This window comes from Candoia aspera, chromosome 10, assembly GCF_035149785.1.
Source record: "Candoia aspera isolate rCanAsp1 chromosome 10, rCanAsp1.hap2, whole genome shotgun sequence".
In the NCBI taxonomy this organism is placed as follows: Eukaryota; Metazoa; Chordata; class Lepidosauria; order Squamata; family Boidae; genus Candoia; species Candoia aspera.
Genome location: NC_086162.1, coordinates 26,273,904 through 26,294,496, shown reverse-complemented (window position 1 = coordinate 26,294,496; position 20,593 = coordinate 26,273,904). Strand labels below are relative to the sequence as shown.

Below are 20,593 nucleotides of genomic sequence, written 5' to 3'. Positions count from 1 at the left end.
GTCCCATCTCTTGGCAGAGGCGGGGCTGCGGGGCAGCTGGATCGGGCCGGCCTGCTTCTCCCGCAGCTGCGTTTTCCAGTTGCTGAGAGGCGGGGAAGGGCCGGGCCGAGCTCCAGTCGGGGCCGAGCCGGCTCGCTTTTCATGGTGTCCCGGACACGGGACGGGGCTGCCGGTGAGGGGCCTCGCAGGGGCCCTCGCAGGCCGTAGCAGAGCAGAGAAGCCAGCCGAAGGAATGAGCAGGGATGTGCTCGAGTGAGGGATCTGCAGGAGGGAAAAGGAGCTTTTCAAAGATGTATCTAACATTGAGCAAAATAGTTCTTCAGCAACAGAAGAGGATTGCGATGAACACTTGGGTATCTCTTCATTTGCCTAAACAAGGCCCAAGTTAGGAACCCTTGTGAATGCAGAATCTGTGGGCTGTGGCAGCTAAAGGGGTTTTTATATCATGCCTTGCACAGGACCTCCCTTTCTCTGCCCCTGGCCGGCCTTGCAGCTGTTTCAGAGCAGAGGTGCAAGGCCCATCTTCCTGGTAAGCATCCACGAACCACCATCCTTGCCTTGATGGTTGCAGAAATGGGAATACCGCCTCAGTCTGATGTAACAGATGTGCAGCTCAACAGATGTTGCATGTGGGAAATGCCCTCTACAAACCAGAAGTGTGCTCCAGGTATACTGTATACAGCTCTGGTTGCCACACCTGATATATACATACACACACACACACACACGTACATACCCTAAAAAAGTTGCAGAAAAGCAAACTCGGGTTGTGAAGAAAACATTTGAGCCTTTTTATTGGGGGTGGGGAGCTAGAGAGAACATGACAGCAGTATTTAAAGTAATGCAGAAGTAAATTATGCTGTTTTTGTTGTGGCACTAGAGGACAGGCCATCCAGTGAAGCCGCTTGATGGGAGAGTAAAGTCAGATGAAAGCAGACACTTCTTTAAGCTGTGCAGAGTTAGCCAGTAAATATTTGCAGTATTTCTACACAGGTTGGGGTGATGGGCACTCAACTGGGAGGCTTTGAAAGGGGGTTAGATGCATTGTGAAGGGGAAGACAGTCCCACAACCTTGTCCTGGCCTTCCGTGCCAGACAGGACACCAGCCAAACCAGCTTTAAGGCAAGAGAAGTGGGCAGCACCAAGGCCTCTTGCTTGGGGGGTTCTGACCTGCCTGGGCAGCCAGTCTGGGAACGGGACAGCCTCTGGCTTCCTCAGCTGCAGGAGGCTCTTCTGTCCTCTCAGAAAACCCTTCCTGATGGACTGTTGAAGCCCAAGACATCACCATGGCTGAGGAGCATTGATCCTGGCCCAGAGATACCCAGCCCAGTTCAGAGAAGGCTGAGTGAGCCGGGAGACAGTTCCTCCTTTGTCGGGTATGTGCATGACTGTGGAGAGGGCTTGGTCGGGAAGCGTGTTGCTACCTGCTTCCTGGTGGCATCCAGCTGGAGAGACTGGTTTGGGATCCAGCCACAGATCCCGGCAGGCAGCCTCCCCAAAGGGCCTGGGCCGAGTGGGGCTGCATCCCCGCCCTGCCTGCTTGCCTGCCTGCCTGCCCGCTAAGGGCTGTTCTCGCCCCGCAGAGGCCCAATAAGGGCTCCTGCAGCCTAGCTGGGGAGGTGGGAGACATTGCCCATTCCCAGCCTGGAGGGCAGCATTCTGTCTGGGGCCAGAAATAAGACTTTTCCCAGTGCTGTCTCCTGCTTTGGATGTCCCTTTAATAAAAGATCACAAATGCCCGGACAGTTTTCTCGCAACTTTGCAAGGTTGTCCTATCTCTGGCTGATGTTCATTCCAATTAATAGAGCCTGGGTAAAAAGAGAACAGGGTTTGGAGACCCGGAATGCCTCTGAGAACATGCAGAGGGCTTGGGTAACCTTAGCATCCATCCTTAAGCTGCAACCGCCAGAAGCGCTCCATGTTTGCCTTTCAGAAGCCTCTCCAGGAGCCGCCAGGCGCTCCGGCCTCCTTCCTCCAGGCCATGTCCATCCTGGTGGGACTGGGTGACAGCCCATCGGAGAGGATGACAGCCGACGACATCGTCCTCCAGACATGCCAGGTGATGAAGGGCCTGGAAGCCCTGCGGGGTGAGAACAGGAGCATCCATCACCGGCTGCAGGAGGCCCTGCTGAGGGAGCGGCAGCTGCTGAGCGAGAGGGAGGACATTGCTGCGACAGCCACGGAGGCCCAGGCCCTGGAGCTTCTGGAGGAGAAGCACAACCTCGTCCGCAGGAGCCTGGCAGGCATTGAGCTGGGCATTGCAGAAGGCCAGGTAGCCCGGGAGCCTGGAGGGAGGGGGGCCAGGGGGCTGCTTGGCCTGCTGCGATGCCGTGGGGGTGGCAGCGCCGGGACCTCGGGGAAGCTTGAGTCACTGGGGAGGGAATTCCACATGGGTGGGGAGTGCTTTCCAAGAGCTGTGGAGAGATGAGCCTGGGGTGTGGGTGCTAGCAGGGGGCATCCTGGGCAGCCAGTTTTGATCCGTACCTGCTTTGGTGGAATTGTAAAATCCGTGCCAAACAGCCTAAGAGTCAACTGACACGTCAGGAGTATCTGTTTGTCCCGGCCTTTCCTGGAGTGTACCGGGTGCCTTCACGTTGTTCGTTCGCTGTGGCCCTGCACTGGGGCCAGTCCGTGCTTTGCTCCGTGTCCGTTCTTCATGGCACTGGGTCGGTTTCCCTTGGCGCCAAGGGAGCCAAACGCTTGGCCCCTCCCCCCTCCCTTCCCCCAGATGCTGATTGCCCTGTCCTCGCACATCGGGGCGCTGGAGGCTGAGCAGCAGAAGCTCCGGGCGCAGGTGGGGCGGCTGGGCCAGGAGAACCTGTGGCTGCGGGACGAGCTGGCCGGGACCCAGCTGCGGCTGCAGCACAGCGCGGAGGCCGTGGCCCAGCTGGAGGAGCAGAACAAGCATCTGCACTTCCTGCACCAGCTCAGGCACTGCGGCCCCCGGGAGGAGCAGGTGAGGCGGGGAGGGGACGGGAGGGGAGGGGAGGGGAGGGGCTCCTCCCGAGCTGCCCCCAGTGCCCCGACCCCTGCCAGCCTTTTCTCGGCTGGATGGACAGGGGGATCACTTGGGGTGGCCAGGACTGTCTTCTGATGAAGTATCTGCTGTGCTTCTCTCTGAGTCTGGCAGCTTACAGCTGAAAGCTGCAAATGAATTCAAGTTCTCCCCCGCACAAGAAACTTAGAAGGTTCATACGAATCCTTGAGCTCAGCCCAAATTAAATCTTCAAATTATCTGGATGCTCAGAGATGGCACTCTGGCTCAGGATGATTGGAATTGTAGTTGCAGGATACCAGAGGGCAGTAAGAGGGCAGGGCTTTATTCTGTGTCCCTTTGTTCAATTGGCACTGCAGAGCCTCCCCTTTGCCGTTAATTAGCAGAGCAAGAGCTTTTCAAAGGAAAACCGGTCGAGAGGTCCTCCCTGCCACTCACTGAATTTCCCAGTTTCTCCTTGCAGGCAGAGGAGGACGTGGAGGAGAGGAGAGGCGGCCTGTTTCTTGGCACGGATGATGACCAGAGGCCAGGTGCATTTCCCAGAAGGCCCCTCGCTTTCTCAGTCCTCTCCCAGAGCAGAGGCTCGGCCTGACGAGCTGCTGCCTGCCTGCCTCAGTGAGGGCGAAGCTGAGAGCCAGGAGGAGGTTGCAAGAGCAACAGATGTGCTGGGCAGGGGGCCTGGGGAGGAGGGACCTCCCTGCTTGAGTGGGCTGGGTGAGGAGGACCCCCTGCTTCTGCCCAGGCTTGCCGCACCAGGCCCCCTTTTCACTGCCTGGCTGGTCCTTCCCTGCAGAGGGGCACAGCCCAAGTGCAGCCGCCTCAGCCGCTCAGCAGGGCGGGTATGAAATCCCAGCCCGCCTGCGGACCCTGCACAACCTGGTGATCCAGTACGCTTCCCAAGGGCGCTATGAGGTGGCCGTGCCGCTTTGCAAGCAGGCTTTGGAAGATTTGGAGAAGAGCTCTGGGCACAGCCACCCAGACGTGGCCACCATGCTCAATATCCTTGCCCTGGTCTACCGGTAAGGTGCCCGAGGTGCCTGGACCTGCTCTCTGGCATGTGCCTGCTCCTGCAGCACAAAGATGGGAGGGGGTGGTACTCCAGGAGACCCTTCTGCTCAGCCAAGCAAGATGGAAAGACTCCCCAATACTGGGTTAAAGTAAATTGGGCAAACCAGCTAGAACAAAGCACGGGGGGGGGGGCAATAACCATTCGGTTGTTTTTGCTGCAAAGACCAATCTGGCTGATGCTCGCCTCTGCCCCCTCCCCACCCCCCAAGTCCTCCGAGTGCAGCTCCATCCTGGGGCTGCTCTGGCAGAAGGCTGCAGGCTGCGCCCACCCCCACCCTTCCTGCTTCTCCTCCTGCAGGGACCAGAACAAGTACAAAGAGGCCACGGAGCTACTCAATGATGCCCTAGACATTCGTGAGCAGGCCCTGGGTGTGGAGCACCCTGCAGTGAGTGCCTGGGCTGTGCGGGTGGGGCTGGCGCTGGGCAGAGGCTGCGTGGCAGCTCAGAGGAGGTGGGTGAGACGCCCTGGCTTGGTCTCATGTGAGGTGCAACAGGGCTCTGTCTTGCGTCACAAGCTGAGCTGCGGCCAACCCTCCCTCCATCCCTGGCAGGTGGCTGCTACCCTGAACAACTTGGCTGTGCTGTACGGCAAGCGGGGCAGGTATCGGGATGCTGAGCCGCTGTGCAAGAGAGCCTTGGAGATCCGCGAGAAGGTAAAGCCCCTCAGCTGGTCCCGAAAGAGGCCGAAAGGCTGCATCCTCCGCCTCTTGAAATGGTCAGTTTGGGTTGCGTCACGGACATGATTCTGGCTCACCCCCAGTGGAGGAATGATGGCGCAGGAGCCCCAACCTCCTGCTGCTGGGCATTTGGCGTGGCCCCTTTCAGATCCCTGGTGAGAGCCAGCAGTGCTCTGGCCAGCCTGCCCTGGCCAGGTGCCTCCAGACAGCGTCAGGAAGTTTTAGATGTGCGGGAGGAGGAGGGGGAAAAGGGAGTGTTTAAACTCTCTCCCGCCTGAATCGGGCAGAAGAGTCCTTGGCGCAGCAGGTAGCAGCGCGCAGGAGAAGCCACGAAGGCCAGACAGAGGACGCTGCCCCGGGACCCCTGCCTGGACTAAGGAGCCCATTGCTATAGAACCCTCTGTGTGTTCTGGGAGCAGAGAAGATGCTTAGTTTTTTGGACCTGCTGCAGTCAGGATTCAATGAGACACAGGCACCGTGCATTGCGCCCACCCCCGTCCTGCCCAGGTGCCCGGGCAGGAGTGCAGTGAGCACCATTGCACCTTTCCCCACAGGTGCTGGGCCCCAACCATCCAGATGTGGCCAAGCAGCTGAACAACCTGGCCCTCTTGTGCCAAAACCAGGGCAAGTTCGAAGAGGTGGAGTGGTACTACCAGCGGGCCCTTGGCATCTACCAAACCCAGCTGGGCCCCAATGACCCCAACGTGGCCAAAACGAAGAACAACCTGGTAACCTGAGAGGAAGGGGGCCTTCGGAGCTGCCCCCCAGGCATTTGAGGACTACTGCTGGCCCCGCAGTGGGCCTTTTAGAAGCAGTCAGTGTGGGCGAATCTCTTTGGGTAAAATACAGTTAAGGTAGGGCAACACACTGGCGGTGAAGTGTCTGTTGACAAATAAGCGATGGATTGGTATAGTTACAGCAGCAATGGATGCAAACATTGGAACAGCCGGGCACGTGGTGCAAGACTGGACAACATCTCGTTCTGTTATACGCAGGGTCGCCATGAGTTGTAAACGACTCAACGGCAACCAACCACCACCACCACCTTTAAAATAATATGGCCCAACTAAGTCAACTGTGGCCTGGCTCACACCTCACAGCTGCAGGCACACAATGGCTTTTCTTCTCCCCCCTCGCCCCCCCTCAGGCAGTATTCTAAGCATCCTAGCAAAGCAGTTGCTTTTTCCCTGAGCGCGCACACCACTTGGTGGAGTCCACCCCTTTCAGTGGGCGGGCGGGCTCGCTCGCTTGCTCGCTCGTGGGACGTGTGGTGGCCCGCGCACCTGGGGGTCCAGCTGTGGCACGCTCGAGGAGGGGGGTGGCACTCACTGCCCCCTCTTCTGCCTTCCTCTCCCGGCCAGGCCTCATGTTACCTGAAACAGGGCAAGTACCAGCAGGCTGAGGAGCTGTACAAGGAGATCCTCTCTTCGCAGGACCAGGAGCTGCCCACCCCCAGGGGCGGTAAGAGCCCAGCGTGGGGCAGCCCCTTTCCCCGTGAGAGGGCAGGGGAGGCATCTTTGTCCCCTCAGGTGAACTCACCTCTGGAATCCCTCCCCCCCCATCTCCAGATTGCAGCCGGACAGGAGCCGGGAGCACCTGGGAAGGGCAGGTAAGTCTTCAAGTGTTTCTCCCACAAGCGGCTTTGGAGCCCATCTGGGGAGGGACAGAGGGCACAGGGCCTGTCCTGGGGCAGTGGAGGAGCCAATCCTTATGCCCCTCTGCTTTGGCACCACTTCCTCCTCCGAGGCGTTGTCACACCTGGCACCCTCTGGCCTGGATCCTGCGCAGAGGGGAGGTGGCAAGGGCCTTGGATCACAGGTGGCTGGAGGAATGGGGAAGCCCCCCAAGCCTTGGGTCCTTGCTCACCCACTCGCTCTCTTTCAGAAGGAGGCAGTGATGAGGCGCAGCAGCTCCTTTTCCCGGTTCCGGGAGTCCCTCAAGCGCAGCAGCGAAAAGCTGGTCTCCAGGCTCAGGGGGGACGTGGTTGGGCAGCCCAAGGAAGCTCCAGGCCCTGGGTGAGTTTGAGCTCCTGGGAGCCTCCCCTGCCAGCCTTGGCTTTGGTGGGCTTACATGCAGCCGAGCACTGCGGTGGCAGGGCCAGAGTGTAACAGGTGTCTCGCCCTCCCAGGATGACGCGGGCCACATCCCTCAACACGCTGCATGTGAACGAGGGTACGGCTGTCACACCCCCAAAGGTGAGTCCGGGGCTCACAAGGACCATGCTTAGCTGCAGAGCCTGGGACGACGCCTGAACATCCCCGCTGGCCCCTGGATGTTGATGGCTTGGCCTGGCGCCTGGCCAAACCCAAGAGCTTATGCATGTGCTCCTTCTCTGGCTGAGCTCACCAGGCGGGGCAGCACAAAGCGGTTGTCAGGACAGGGGAGGAAGGACCTTCCGTTCAAGAAACATAGGCTGAGAAGGAGACACTGTGTTCACACAACAGGACAAACTGGGACAGCTTTGCATGCCAGTTGAGAGCCAGTTCAGTCTAGTGGCTAAGGCATCAGGCTAGAAACCAGGAGACCATGAATTCACGAGTCCTGCCTTGGGCACAAAGCCAGCTGGGTGACACTGGGCCAGTCACTCCCTCTCAGCCTTAGGAAGGAGGCAACGGCAAACCACTTCCAAAAACGTTGCCAAGAAAACTGCAGGGACTTGTCCAGGCAGTCGCCAGGAGTCAAAAACTGACTTGAAGGCAACCCCTCCTCCAAAAAAAAAGGCTAGTTGAACCCAGGACATCTGGCGAGCATAAGGCTCGATGGAGTTTGCCACGGTAGCCTGGTAATCCGGTTCAGCCTGTTGTACAGACTTAGCCAGAGAGAATCTCAAACCCCAAGAGAAAAGGCTCTGCAGGGCAAGGATTGGTGCACAGAGGACACGTGATGGCAAAGCAGATTTACTGAAGGAACACCTGAAAGAGGAACATTGAGGACTGAAAGGCGTCCCTTCCCTTTCCCTGCTGCAGAGTTCCCCCACCAGGAACCGGAGTGCCAGCACCCAGGACCTCGCACACAGCAGCGCCCCCTAGGGCCAGTCTTCGAGCATGCTGGCCGAGGCCGGGCCACAGCTGGACTGCCTGTCAGTGCCAGCGCTTGACCAGCGCTCCCTGGACTGACTCCTGCGTGCACGGAAAGTCCTTCTTTTGGTGGCTGGGGGGGGGGGGGGAAGTGCCCCATCCAATTTGCAGAGGACTATTTCTCGGGAAGTGGAGCAGCAGCTGCCCATCCCCAAAGTATCACAGGGTGGGGGAAGCTCTCCTGCCTTGCTACTGCCTTAAACTCTTTGGGTAGGAGCAGCAGCCTTCCCCCCTCCCCACCCCCATTCTTATCCAGCTAGCCCTATTTAGTCTATTTATGCAGTGGAAGCACCTGCCCCCCACCCTTAAATAAAAGGTTGCTGGGAATGATGACTCTTGTTTTGGAGGTGGGGGAGAGGGGTCTCTGCAAGCATTGCTAGTTAAGCCTGCCTTCCTGTATTCCCCAAAAGAGGCTTTGTGTGAAAAGGACCAAATCTCCCCCATGCAAATCCTCCACTTCAAAGTAAGGGGACACCACCACCACCCAGCTCCCCGGGACTAAGGCGCACGGCTCAGCTGCTCTCTGCCTTTTAGACTGGAAGGGAGAGCTGCAGAACACACAACACACAGAAGAAAATCACTCAGGCACCAACAACCCAACCCCTTTTATTAAAACCCTTGTCCAGAAATCCAGGATTAGTTGGGAGGGAGGGGGCTAAGAGGCTTGTGTCCGGGCCAAAAGCGGTGGCCTCTGGGAGGCCTCCCTTCTCCACCCGCTGATGAGCTTTGCGACGTGGACGGCCAGGCGGTCCTTCCCTGCAGTGTGCTGGCGCTGCCGGAGTCTGCTGGCCCTCACACCTGGTGCGCAATCTCCTGCACTTTCCGCAGAGTCTCCTCCGACTGCAGCTGCTCGAAGGTGAGCAGTGACAGGCCCAGCTGGTCTTCCTGGAGAGGCAGCAGGAGGGAAGGGAGGGAAGGGGGCAAGATGCCCATGGCCACCCTGCGAGGACAGCCAAACCCACCTCGAAGCCTTACAGTGACCGTGCCTCCCTTTGCTGCTGCTGGGGGCAGGGTGAGGTGCTTGCTTTGGAGCAGAGTATTTCAAAACCTTGTTTAGGACACCAATGTTTCACTTATTTCCCAAAGTTGCTTTTTGTAATAGTGTAAGAACTTCCCCCAGAATTCCCATGGTGTAGGGACTGGGCATTCTGAGAGCTGCAGTCCCAATAAAACAGCCATTGTTCTCTTGCTTGGCTGCCAATGCCAAGGGAAGGAAATGAGGCTCTGGTCCTCCTTTTGCTGAGGGGAAAAAGGAGAGCTGCCCGCCTGGAAAAGTGAGGCTGCCTGTGGGGGCTCACAGCCCGGGCCTGAGGCCCCTTTTGCAGCCTGAAGCTCCTCTGGCCCCAATGGGTCAAAATTGGCAGCAGTTTCTTGGCATTTTGGCATTTTGAGGCAGAAAGATGAAATTGTCCTGTGGGCCCTACAGATGCACATCAGTTAAAGCTGCCCCCCCGCAAATGATAAGCCCCCCCCCCCGCCACCACGAGAGCCCCTGCTGGGTGGCAAGAGGGTAGGGGCCGGGCATTCTGGGATCAGCCGGTCAGATGCTGAGGCTGAGGTTAAGCAGTGCTGCTGCGCCTGCCTAACTTGCAAACCGCATGATGGCTTAAGGTGACAGCCTCTTCCTACAAGACATCAGTTCCCCACTGAGAGTTTCACAGCTTTCACAGCCAGGAGAAGCCGGCTTGCCCCGCCCCCCCCCCCCCCAGCGGCCGAAGCCCCACTCTTCCCGGAGTTCCTCCCCCGTCCTGACTCTGGCCCACCTTGCGGAAGGGCTGGGCCATCTGGCGCAGGAAGTGCTTGGCCACCTGCACAGCCTCATCCAGCGTGAGGTTGAGGTTGGCATCTGTGATGTGCTCCTGGATCCAGCGGGGCAGCTTGCCCCGTTTGTCCGCCCGGGCAAAGCGCTGTGGGAATAAAAGGGGTCAGCTGCCACCCAGCCTTCGGGACTGCCGCAGACAGGCCCACTCGACACACCTTGTCTGCGAAGACCATGAGGCCGTAGTCCGTCTTGCCACGGATGGCCCGGCCAACACACTGCGCCGCGTGCCGCATGGCGTCAAACGTCAGGAAGTCGTTTTCGCGGATTTGGAACTGGCTCCTCAAGTACTCCAGCCGGGCCTGGGGCAGGAGAAGGGACAGTGAGAGTCTTCCCCGGACGTCTCCCCCCGGCCAGATCAGCACAGCAGGTAAGGCGCCACGTCAGGTGCAGCCAGAAGTGCATTTCCACCATCAGCAGCTTCTGGGAAACGGCCACGCCGCAGAAATAGAGCGGGTGCAAGAACGTGTGCTCTCTGCCCCGTGGGAGCCCCCACCCAGCTGATGGAAGGGGGCTCCCAGGCCTGCCCCCGCAAGGACATGAAGGCTCTCTTGCCAGCACCCTATGGAGAACCCAAGGAGGAATCGCCGAGGCAGTGGCTCACGGGGGTCACCTTCAGGATGCGGCTCTGGGTGTAGACATAGGGAACACCGAACATGATCACCGCTCTCCCGTAGTGGTGCACTGCGGAATGGAGAAAGGGGGGGGGATCAACCTTGCATCCAAACACAGCTCCCCACCCCGTTTCAAAATGTTCATGAGCTTAAGGCAAGGCACGAAACGAGCAAGAGGCTTTTGTTCTTCCGGATCCCATTCAAAGCGTCTGGTCCTCATTCTCTTGGCGGGAGGGGGAGGAGGGCACAGGCACTCACCAAAGTCGATTCCTTCAGAGACCTTCCCCCTGGCCACCGACAGCAGGATCGCTCCACGGCCATTCTCGCAGGCCTGGGGCGTAAACCGACCAATCCCCTTACACATCGCCCACAACCTCTTTTTACCCCAAACTCACAAAAAGGTCAACAGACCGTCCTCCTCCAAGGAAGGCAGCCAGGCCAGCCACAGGACCGGCCGTGGAGAGAGAAGGGCGCTTCGTGGGGGGCCTGCTCAACCAACCCCTTCCCTGGCCACCCCTCACCTCCTGGTACTTCTCCAGGGCCACGCTGGTCTCAGCGCTGTCCTGTGTCTCGATAAAGATGAGTTTGTTCCGCTGGATGTTCTCCAAGATCCCCTGGCGCAGTCCAAGAGGAGAGAAAGGGACCACCGCTGCCTGAAGCCCACCTTGAAGGGCCATGCAGAGGGGTTCTGCAGCCAGGACTCGGCTCCTCCTGCTTCCGCCCTTCTCAGAGCACGGAGCAGCAGCCAGACAGTTTCAGCGGGAGCTGCAGATCGCCCTGCCCATGTCGCGCAAGGGGTCCGCTCAATTTCCACACACAGAGATGTCTGATGTGCTTCCCCTGAACGGCCTGAGAGTTAACCCCCGGGAGCCAGCTATTAAGAGCCCTTCAGCACTAGTGCTTCGAGCAAGAACGAAGGGGGAGCACCAGAAGAGCCGAGAGGCTGGAGGAACTGAGACCCTCCTCCACACCGCGGCCAGGCTGCCCCCACCTGTGTTCACCAGCAACCCGGCCTTGGAGGCAACCCAGCACCCTTTCAGAAGCCTCTGAGGGTTTCCAGAGGGAGAAGACCCTCAGGGGTTCCAAACCCACCAGGGTCCCATGTTCCTCCATAGCCTGCTTTGGCAGAAGCCTCGCTGATGCCCCTTTCAACAGCAGCCCCAGCAAGACGGACAAGGCGGCCCAGCGTGCAGGGCTCTGGCTGCAGCATCCTGAGGTACCTGCTCATACCACGAGGCAACGATGTTCTCCATGTACTGGTAGCTGGTGAAAAAGGCAACGATGCCATCGGGGACAACGGCCGACATCTCCAGGAGCAGGTTGCCATAGTTGCGGATCACAGCTGCCGGAGAAGCACAGGTGGCTCCAAGTCGGGGCTGAATGGGCTCCCTTCTGGCTCCCGGCCCCTGCCGCTAAGCCACTGGGGAAATGGAGGGGAGAGCAAGGGGGGAGCTGCCCCCACAGAGTCCCCCAGGGCCCTGCGCCTGCCCTGGAAGCGCACCACTCCACGCAAACCACAAGGGGCCTCAGCGCTGCCCTCCCCCCACCCCGGACACGCAGAGGAATGCACCCCTGCCGCCGAGAAGGGAGGAGACGCCCCCTCCCCAGCAGAGACCCTTACCAATGTCCTCTCGCGTCTCAAACTTGGAGCTGATGGTCACTTGGTCGTTCCCTCGCCCCACAACCTGGAAGAGAAACCGCTGTGGGGAAACGGCCCTGGGCCCTCGGCCATCACCAGCCAGGGCAAGCTGCCTAAGGCAAGGGGACCCACCAGCCCAGACTGAAAAGGGCCTACGCTGGTTACTGGTCCAGTTCCAGGCACAATTGAGAGTGCTGGTCTTAACCAATAAACCCCTTTATGTTGGCAGCTGAGACCCTGCAGGACTGCAATCCGTATCAGCCGGCCAATGCGAGCTTCGGGGGAGAAACTCCTGGCGGCCCCGCGCTTGGTTGCGAGAGAAGGGAGCCGAAGCTAGAAGCGTTGTGGATCGGTCTCCCTGCAGAGCCTTCCCAGGGAGTGTTCCACTGATGCTCTGCCACCTTTTCGTTTTTATTTTGATCGTCATGGCATATATAGTTGTTAATTTCATGATTTCCTTATTTTATTCTATTTTAATCTTACCATGGACGTTTCAAGCTTTTCTTTGCCTGTCTTGCACACTACGGAAAGTGATGAGATCGAGGAAGGAAGGAAGGACTCATCTTGGCCCTCAGCACTCACCATTGGGCAGAGGCAGGTCCGGGCAAGGGTCATGGTGAAGGTAGCCATGGTCACTGGCCGGAAGTCCAGGATTTGGGGGTAGATGTCAAGTGGGGAAAGGGTCTGTATCCGAGGGAGCACAACCCAAGTCAAGACAGAACCTTCCCACGCACCCCAGCCCCGAGCTTTGGGGCAGCAGACGGGGGCCTGCCGCTGGCTGAGGGGGCACCGCCCAGCACTCACTCCTGAGGTGATGATGACCGACTGGAAGCGCTCAAAGACGGGCTTGATGGCGATTGAAGCGTCCATGCAGCTGGAAGGGAAAGCACCCTGAGAGAGGGAGGAGCCAGCCTGGCAGCTCAGGCACCCACCGCCTTGGAACCATGGCTGAAACTACCCACGGCTCTTCTTCCGTGCTCTGAAGAGCAAAGGCCAGGGACGGACCCTCTTTCCCCCTCAACTGGCTCTGAAAGCAGACGTCTGGGGGGCCTTCCTCAGATGCCCAGAACTCCCAGCCAGCCAGAGCCTTGCGGCAGCACTGGGATCCCTCACCTGAAGTGCAGGACTGGGTTGAGGACTGTGGGCGTCCGGTCATCAAAGGGCTCTACCAGGATGGTAAACCCTGCAGTGTAAAAACAGAGAAGGCATGGTGATGGGGGGCCACAGGGGCTCTCCTCTGCACTAAACTTCTAAAAAAATCCTAAAAGCGGCTGCCCTGCGGGGTCAGGCAAGGCCCGCCTTAACCCAGCAGTCTCTTTCTCGCAGTGGCCAACCAGGTGCCCCCGGGGCACTCGCAAGCAAGGAACTTGGTCAAAGGTTTTTCAAAAGCCCAAGTGCAGGGCCACCTCTCCCCGTGTTTGTGCCGACACCCAAACACTCCAGAAGGCTGGCAAAGCAGGACCTATCTCTGCAGAAGCCGTGATGATTCTCCTTCAGCAAAGGTGGCTCCTCTACAGGGTTATTTATGCCTCCCTCAACCTGCACTTCCGTAAATTCCCCAAAGCAGACCTATAATTTCCCAGTTCTTGTCTGCTGTCACGATGGGTACTTTCCGGGCCCCTCCCACATTTTGCCTTGCCAGTTCCCAAGAGGTGACTCCGGTGTGAAAAAATTAACACCCCTGGGAAGCTCTAAGGAGAGGCCGCTGGGTTAAAGAGATAAGACCCTGCGCCGAGGAGGGGCTCCCTTACCCTTGGAGTACGTGCTGACCAGGGTGGCAAAGTTAGCGATGAGAGTAATGGGGGAGAAATCGGAGATGTCTGCAATTTCCAGTGTGCGGAGGAGAGAGCGCAGCCGCTCGGCGCAGAACCTGCCCAGACCAAGAATCAAGCCTTGTACGAGGACGCCTAGGACCAGCTGACCCAAGGGTCCCCCGGACAGCCTGCTGGGCCTGGCCAGGCCCTTCCCCCGCTTCTCCACCATTGCTCCTGTCATTTTAGGCCAGCGGGGCAAGGCTCCAGCAGCGGGTGAGGATGGGGGGAGGGAAGGGGGGACGGAGGGAGGGGGGACAGCTTTTTGGCTGACAGGACGAGGAAAACGCCTCTCCTCCTCCTCCCCACCCGCCCTTCTAGAAAGACGCAACGGATCAGTCCGCTTGGGAAAGCTCTCCGGGAGAGCGCACGAGAGCCCTGCCCACACTTACCGAAGGGGCTTGCGCTCGATGCAGACCTTCTCAAAGATGTCCTTCAGGAAGGACGGGGGGCTCTCCTGGACCACGTGATGGACCCGCAGCCGGGACTTCAGGTACTCCAAGAAGCGCTTGAGGAAGGCCACAAAGTGCTCCGCCGTCCGGATGTTGCCTGGCACAGCCTCTGCCCCGAGGAGCGCGCCGGGAGGCCCGTCAGTGCTCTGGCCTGGCACGGCAGCAGCTCACAGGGGGGTCTTGGGAACACCCACGCCCCCCCCTCAAAGAACAAGGCCATGGGTTCAAAGAATACAAGGGCGGCCCTGTGGATGTTGGAGGCATCCACGTCCCCTCCTTCCCCACGAGGATCAAAGCACCCACCCCACCCTCCTGCCCCATGAAGGGACTGACGTACCCTGGAGGACCTCATCTGGCAGCACCGGGTTGGCCAAATAGACATCTGTTTCCCGGGCGACATTGGCCTCCCGCAGCCCCTGCACCAGCTGCTGGTACTCCTCCTTCAGCTTCTGGGCGTCTGTCTCCTTGATCCTGGAAAGGGAGCACGTGGGGGAGGGAAGGTGGGAGCCCTGTAGGCCCCGCCCCAGGCCAGGAGCCCGTGGACCGCCGGCTGGGCACACGCATTGCCATGAACCCCAATTCAGAAACTACAGCTCCAGGGCCAGCCAAGAAACTAAGCCAAGGGCCAATTACAGTTACACAGCTGAGTCCGATGCTCGAGTCCAGGCAGCTTCTTAGAGGCTCCAGATTTGGTTCCCTGAACTTCTCAGCTTTCAGAACTCAAACAAAGCAAGTTTCTGGCCCACGTGAAAACAAAGTTATGCATGAAATGGTAGGTGATGCCTGCTGAGACCCTGGAGAAGGGGCCGTGCCAGGAAAGAGGCTCCTGTGCCTTTACCCCCACCTTTTTAACGTCATTTGTGTAAGCAGCACAGAATGTCTGCCTTTTGAGAGAGAATAAGGCTGGGAAGCAGAGAAGGAAGCAGCGACTCCTTGCTCACCTTTGGATGGCAGCTTGCAACGTGGCCACATTCCCTTGGCAGCGATCCAGGATCTTGCGTGTGATGTTGACCCCCATGGAATCAATGCAGACATTGTCTGTGGGTCAAGGCAAAGAAAAGTGAGGTCTGGGGAGTCCCACGGAGGGTTTTCGAAGAAGCCTATTTCTGACGCACGTTGTCTCGCCCGTTTGCCCGGATGAGACACAGTTCAGGGCTGTCCATTTTGAATGTTACTTTTTAATCCTCACCACAGTCGAGAAGACTCTCGTGATGGAGTAATTAAGAGGGGAAAAACCAAAGTTATTATAAACTAAGGGTAAAATTGCAATTAAAATCTTAAAACTCTAAATCAAATAATACTGGGGTCCCATAATCCAGAGAAAGTCTCCAAATAGCTTGGTTTCCTTACTAACCATTTGGCTGAGTTCACATCCCACGCAAATAAAGCCAGTGGTGACATAAATTAAAGTCTAATCTCTAAAGGAAGGGGCTGGATCCCAAACTCTGTTCAGTCTGGAGAACCCAATGCCCCTCGGTCTAGCCTAACACACCAGATGAATCCAGACTGTGTGGAGTCTCAGGGCATAAGACCGTTCCTCCACGCTATTCTCTGAAAAAGAATTGGAAGCAGGTGATAAGAGAAGCCTCCCGCAGCCCCCATCGCTCAACTTCATCCACATGATCAAGGCCCTCCATGTTGGTGGTCATCCTTGAATCAGGAGGCAGAGAGTTCTGCAGGCCGGTCCCACGTTAATGTGAAGGAGTCGGACAGCCCAAGTGAGACCTGAAGGAGAACCTCCCAGCCCGGGCAGCTCGCCTGCCCTTCTCACACGTACCGATGTTATGAGCCTCATCGAAAACCACCACAGACTTCTTGGCCAGCTCCTTGGAGACCACATCAGCAATCTTGGGGTCAAGGAGATAGTGGTAACTGTATACCACGATATTGGCATGAAGGATCTGATCCGGCACGGGGAGAAAAAGCAGAGCAGAGCTCGACAACGTATCTCGTCCGAGATTAAACTGCACGGTGTCCTCAGCTGATCTCAAAAAGCTAATCAGGGCTGGACTCCTTTAGGATTTGGATAAGATAGTGCAGGAAATCCCAAGAGCTGCAGGCAGGAATTTATCTATCTATCTATCTATCTATCTATTTATTGGGACCTTACCTATCTCTCACAGAAAAGATAAAGGGGCTAACCCCAGTTCCATTTTTCCAGTTACGTTCGTGTCCTGATACGCTTCCCTATCAAACAGGTAGCAAAACGTACTTATTTCTTTCAACCGCAAAGCTACCTATGCACGCTTTCAGATTGCGCAGGCAAACTTCAGAATGAAACGGTCACATCTGCAGGACAGAGCGTGGAAGAGTTTCGCAGGCAATTCGCATTCTGGGCCCAAAAGCAGAACGTGCAGGCCAAACAGTGCGACACGCTTACGCTCACGGTGCTGAACCTCCTCTTCAAAGAACTTCCTTGGGTTTAGCTCGCTACGGGAGGGGCAAAGCCACTGAAAGACCAGCCCCGCTGCAGCCAGCCCTGCCCAGTCACCGTGCAGCTTCTGGCCAGTTTAATCTCAATTCCAGCTTTTGCAACAGCAGGAGACGAAGCAGCTTTCTCCTTTTGCATGATCGAGAGTTCTGTGCCGTTCGCGCACCCACAAGGTCTTTTCCCAACAGCAGCCAATCTCACAGAAGAGATCCCTTCTGCCCAGGAAAGAGGGGAGGGGGCTTGTGTTTGCAAGCAAGGCCAGCCACCTTACCGAGTAGCGGGCAAGGAAGTAGGGGCACCAACCCTTCTGCTGACCGTAGGCCTTCAAGTCATCCAGGTTATAGACGCCGCATGGAAGTGGCACCTGACGACCGTGGGCATCAAATTCCTGCAGGGAGTCACAGCAGGGGCTGAATGGATCTCCCTCCCCTCGGCTTAGACACAAGCCGAAATGGCTTTTGACTTCCCGAATTCTCAAAAGGCATTTCTTACTTCAAAACATGCTTTGAAGAAAAAATGCCTTTGGGCACACATGTTTGTACAACTTTCTCTGCAGAATTTCCTGCAAATTTTCTTCCTGAAGTACAGATTAAAGGGGAAAAGGAGGAGCAGAATTGGTGCCATGCACCCCAACTTTCAACCTGCCCCCCTTTTGTCTCTAGGAAGACAGTCTGCAGCTCCACCCAGACCTCCTGCCAACCAGCTCCTCCTCTCCCCTGGTGCCCGAGAGGCTTTGGCCGCCTCCACTCCTCGTCCGCTTCACGCCGCACCTCAAAGAAACGGCAGGAGGGAGCACTGCCATCCTGCTGGTGCTGAGCCCGGATGTACGAGGCCGTGAGGCTGAAGCACTTGCCGTCCACCTCCTTCCCAAAGCGCAGGCCACTCACCTACAACAAGCATCAAGGGGCCAAGGCCACATCTGAGCAAACAGGGCCCGCTACCCACATCACCCCCCATCCCGCCATCCGGAAATTCAGGGGTCGCAGCTCAAAGCAGAGAAGAAATCTTAGCAGTAGCGCAGGTGATGGACTCAGAGGCAGAAGCCCACCCGGCCATTCCGTTCGAGCAGAGACCCCACTCCTGCCGCCCTCCCTCACAGGGCTGCTGTGAGAGGAAGCAGGAGGCGGCAACGGGGGGCAGAAGCGCATCTTAGAGGGAAGGGGAGAATGCGCCTGCAGTGACAGGGAGGACACGGCCAAGAGGAACAGCGGGCGGCCAAGGGGGGCTCCCTGCACCTCCTCTACCCAGCAAAGGGTCAGCCCCACCCAGGATGCCGAATGGCCCACCCTGGCCCTCGAGCCGGCAGGAGCAGCTCACCTCGGGGTGGACGCAGAGGTTCTTCCTGGAGCTGAGGGCCAACCCCAGGAAGGGCAGCTTCTCCCCCGTCTGCTTCTCATGGAAGTCCAGGAGCTTCCGCAGCTCCTCGATGACCTGGGGAGAAGCCGGGCAGCTGGCCTGGGAAAGCTCCTGGACTCCCCAAGCCCAGCCTCCTCCCTCCCCATGCAAGCCGCAGGAAAGGCCTCAGGCAGACCTTCTTCCAGGTGCCTCTCCTGCATGTCTCATGCTGCCAGGATGCCCCCAACCGCCTGCCGCCATCCAGGTACCTTCTCGATTTCTGGGACGGTCCTGGAGCAGTAAATGAGCTTGGTCACCTCCCGGGGGTAAGCCTGGGGGAGAGGGCTGGCTTAGAAGAATACGGGTGGGGGGGCTCCTGTAAGGAAAGCAGGGCAGAGTCGGAGGGGGACGCCCAGCCCTGCCCTGCCCTGCCCACCTAGCCACCAGCCGCATCCGCTACCAGAGGCTTCAATCTGTCTGGCCGCGCTACATTGATTTCACTTCTGAGTGCCCACTGGCTGCGGACTGGGGGGCTGCAAGAAGCGGGCAGGACGCCAAGGGAAGGGGGCTGCAGCCACAAGGGCTACTCACGCGCTGGTAGGCCAGGATGAGCGACAGCAGGGAGATGGTCTTCCCGGTGCCCGAGGGCATCTCCAGCACCCCGTGGCCCTGGCGTGGGGGAGAAGAGCGTTCAGGGCCCGCGGCCTCCTGGACAGAAGAGTCCGTCTAGGGAGCGGGGAGGCCCTGAGCTCCAGTCCCGACTGGGGGACGAAGCCGCTGGGTCACCCGGGCAGCCCCTCCCGGCCCCAGGAAGGAGGCGGCAGGGCAACCCCCCCCGAAACGCCGCCAAGAGCCCTGCAGGAGCCGCCCCAGGCAGTCCGAAACCGGGGCAGGGCCAGTCCTCCGCCAGCAGCGGCGCAGGGCCGGGAGCCCCTGCCCCGCGGCGCCTCGGCCCACCTTGGCGTCCAGCGTCCTCTTGAGCTCCAGCATGTACGAATACTGCTCGGGGTAGATGTAGTCGTGCGGAAAGTGCACCAGCAGCCCGTCGACGTTCAGCCTGCGCGAAGCGAGCGAGAGGCGAGTCCGGGGCGGGGCGGGTCTGCCGCCCCCCGCCCGGACTCCGTGCACGGCGCCTCCTGCCCGGGCGGGCCCCTCCCCGCCTGGCGCCAGGCAGCCCGGCCCCGCTCCCCCGTCACCCGCAGCCAGCCGAGGCGCCGCCGGGCTGCGCGCCGCGGCCTGAGCCCCCCAGAGCCAGCGCCCCAGCGCCCGGCCGCCTGCCCCGCGGCCTAATGGTATTGCCCAGACGCCTCCCGCCGCCGCTCACTTCATGGTCTCTCCCAAGGCGCGAGCGCGCAGCGGGCCGGTCCTCACTCCGGTCCTCCCAAGGAGAGCCGCCCCTTCTGCCGCCTCCCCGCCTCTTCCACCGCTCTCGATCCCTACTGGCTCAAACCGCTCCCTGACTGGCTGATCTGAACAGCGTCTGCCTCCGCCCACGAAGCTTCAGGGCTTCCCGCCCCGCGCTCGACTGCACAGCGCGCAGACCTCCTGAGCCGCTCGGAGAGCGTAATTTAGGCCGAAGCAGTCGAACCCGGAGAACGTAGATTTAGCCTTCCCCAGCCTGAGACCTGCCCGTGGCGTTGCAGCCCGGGGGGACCGCGGGCCTCTGGGCTGAGGGAAAGCGGTGGCCATGCAGCCTGCCTTCTTCGCATGCCGGAATTGCCTTCCTTAATTGTGTACCATTTAGATGCGCTGGACTGCGACTACGACGCCCCACCAGCCCCCCACCTCCGCAGCCAGCAACTCAACCTGAGGTTTCCTGAATAATTGAACCAACAAGGAAACAGTTGCTCTAACCCAGAGTTTCTCAACCTTGGCGACTTTAAGACGGGTGGTCATCAACTCCCAGAATTCCACAGCCAGCATGCTGGGTCCACACATCTTAAAGCATGCTGGCTGGGGAATTCTGGGAGTTGAAGTCCACGCATCTGAAAGTGGCCAAGGTTGAGAAACCCTGCTTAATTAACTGAAGCATCACTTATCAACTGACCCAACTTCCTGGGTTTGAATCCCAAACTGACCAGGCAGCTAAAGTAAAATGAAGTGACCTCACTGAGGCCCCTATCTGTGCTCCCTCAGATCCTGCCCGCTCCCTTTGCAAGGGAAGGCAGGAGGTGCAAGGGCCAAGGCTGCTGCACCGGTCCTCCAGGTAGGAGTGGCACCCAGCTCCCTCAAACAGAGACACCGAGCACATTCTTGGTGAATGGCCAGTTTGAATCGAAGTGATGCAGAAAATAATGGAATTCTCATAATGCCAATCTAGCCTTTTCAAACCACAAGGAAGTAGCTTCCCCCGCCATTGCCTTGTTCCACCCTTAGGGCAATTCAGTCAAAGGCCACAGTCCCTCACCCGCCCCTGCTCCCGCTCCCAGCCAAGCACTTATTTTGACTACGACAGAGCCCAACAACGTGACCTTGGAAGACCCTGGAAAGTGTATGGGGAACCTACCATTTAAGATTTACCAAGGCAGAGATACGTATTTCTGGGAACATCTTGTGCTGGATTCACACGCTAAACCAAAATGAGATTTGCTGTTTTTTGACTTAGAGCCATGTGTGAACTTATCCAAGGAGCTTTAAAAAGTCATTTTAAGTGCTTTGTGGGAACGCAGCCACAA

The 20,593-nt window shown here is 58.5% G+C and overlaps 2 protein-coding genes across 2 annotated transcripts; one reads left to right on the top strand and one right to left on the bottom strand.

The window, feature by feature from the left end:
- The first annotated feature begins 1,701 nt into the window (after positions 1–1,701).
- KLC3 (kinesin light chain 3) lies at positions 1,702–8,109 on the top strand. The gene is made up of 12 exons (XM_063312068.1): positions 1,702–2,272; positions 2,729–2,956; positions 3,459–3,525; positions 3,789–4,014; positions 4,362–4,449; positions 4,615–4,716; positions 5,295–5,468; positions 6,102–6,201; positions 6,309–6,349; positions 6,628–6,755; positions 6,869–6,935; positions 7,707–8,109. The coding sequence occupies exons 1-12, from the start codon at positions 1,919–1,921 to the stop codon at positions 7,767–7,769; spliced, it is 1,638 nt and encodes a 545-aa protein (XP_063168138.1). The 5' UTR covers positions 1,702–1,918; the 3' UTR covers positions 7,770–8,109.
- A 298-nt stretch (positions 8,110–8,407) lies between these two features.
- Positions 8,408–19,289, bottom strand: ERCC2 (ERCC excision repair 2, TFIIH core complex helicase subunit). The gene is made up of 23 exons (XM_063311732.1): positions 19,243–19,289; positions 18,876–18,975; positions 18,510–18,587; positions 18,188–18,250; positions 17,901–18,014; positions 17,354–17,470; positions 16,855–16,971; positions 15,930–16,053; positions 15,094–15,190; positions 14,490–14,623; positions 14,093–14,261; positions 13,641–13,759; positions 13,003–13,072; positions 12,694–12,763; positions 12,472–12,573; positions 11,872–11,935; positions 11,471–11,592; positions 10,772–10,864; positions 10,509–10,581; positions 10,250–10,320; positions 9,795–9,938; positions 9,581–9,724; positions 8,408–8,702 (listed from the first exon to the last, which is right to left on the bottom strand). Exons 1-23 carry the CDS (start codon positions 19,245–19,247, stop codon positions 8,610–8,612), a joined length of 2,283 nt encoding a protein of 760 aa, XP_063167802.1. The 5' UTR covers positions 19,248–19,289; the 3' UTR covers positions 8,408–8,609.
- Positions 19,290–20,593: the final 1,304 nt, after the last annotated feature.

Coding starts and splice junctions, on each gene's coding strand:
- KLC3 (XM_063312068.1), top strand. CDS start 1,919: ATGTTTGCCTTTCAGAAGCCTCTCCAGGAGCCGCCAGGCGCTCCGGCC. Junction 2,273..2,728: donor TGGGCATTGCAGAAGGCCAG/GTAGCCCGGGAG, acceptor CCCTTCCCCCAG/ATGCTGATTGCCCTGTCCTC. Junction 5,469..6,101: donor CCAAAACGAAGAACAACCTG/GTAACCTGAGAG, acceptor TCTCCCGGCCAG/GCCTCATGTTACCTGAAACA.
- ERCC2 (XM_063311732.1), bottom strand. Junction 9,939..10,249: donor CCCAGAGCCGCATCCTGAAG/GTGACCCCCGTG, acceptor CTCCTGCCCCAG/GCCCGGCTGGAGTACTTGAG. Junction 9,725..9,794: donor TCATGGTCTTCGCAGACAAG/GTGTGTCGAGTG, acceptor TTATTCCCACAG/CGCTTTGCCCGGGCGGACAA.